Source organism: Acanthisitta chloris, unplaced genomic scaffold (assembly GCF_000695815.1).
Source record: "Acanthisitta chloris isolate BGI_N310 unplaced genomic scaffold, ASM69581v1 scaffold27134, whole genome shotgun sequence".
In the NCBI taxonomy this organism is placed as follows: domain Eukaryota; kingdom Metazoa; phylum Chordata; class Aves; order Passeriformes; family Acanthisittidae; genus Acanthisitta; species Acanthisitta chloris.
Window position 1 is genome coordinate 1 of NW_008670202.1, and position 275 is coordinate 275.

General features: G+C 61.1%; 1 protein-coding gene across 1 annotated transcript in view; it reads left to right on the forward strand.

Moving 5' to 3' along the window:
- Nucleotides 1-4: 4 nt before the first annotated feature.
- LOC103801201 ([Pyruvate dehydrogenase (acetyl-transferring)] kinase isozyme 2, mitochondrial) overlaps nt 5-275 on the forward strand; it is a gene marked incomplete at its 5' end in the record, with an annotated part of 2,589 nt that continues 2,318 nt past the window's right edge. The window contains one exon of the mRNA XM_009073607.1: nt 5-106. Coding sequence (XP_009071855.1) covers nt 5-106 — 102 coding nt within the window. The remainder of the gene's footprint in view (nt 107-275) is intronic.

Sequence of the window (275 nt, forward strand, 5' to 3'; positions counted from 1 at the left end):
AAGGAAACCTATGGGGATGATCCTGTTTCCAACCAGAACATCCAGTACTTCCTCGATCGCTTCTACCTGAGCCGAATCTCCATCCGCATGTTGCTCAACCAGCACAGTGAGTGCTGAGGGGATCCGGGGGGGGTCCTGACACCCCGAGGGATCCTGTCAGCCCTGAGCATCCCTGATACCCCTCCCCCAGTGTCCCACCCCACCCCAGCTCCAGGGGTCTGCCCTAAGTGTCTCCCTGCCCTGGGTGTCCTCCCCCTGCCCTGAGGGCCTTCATC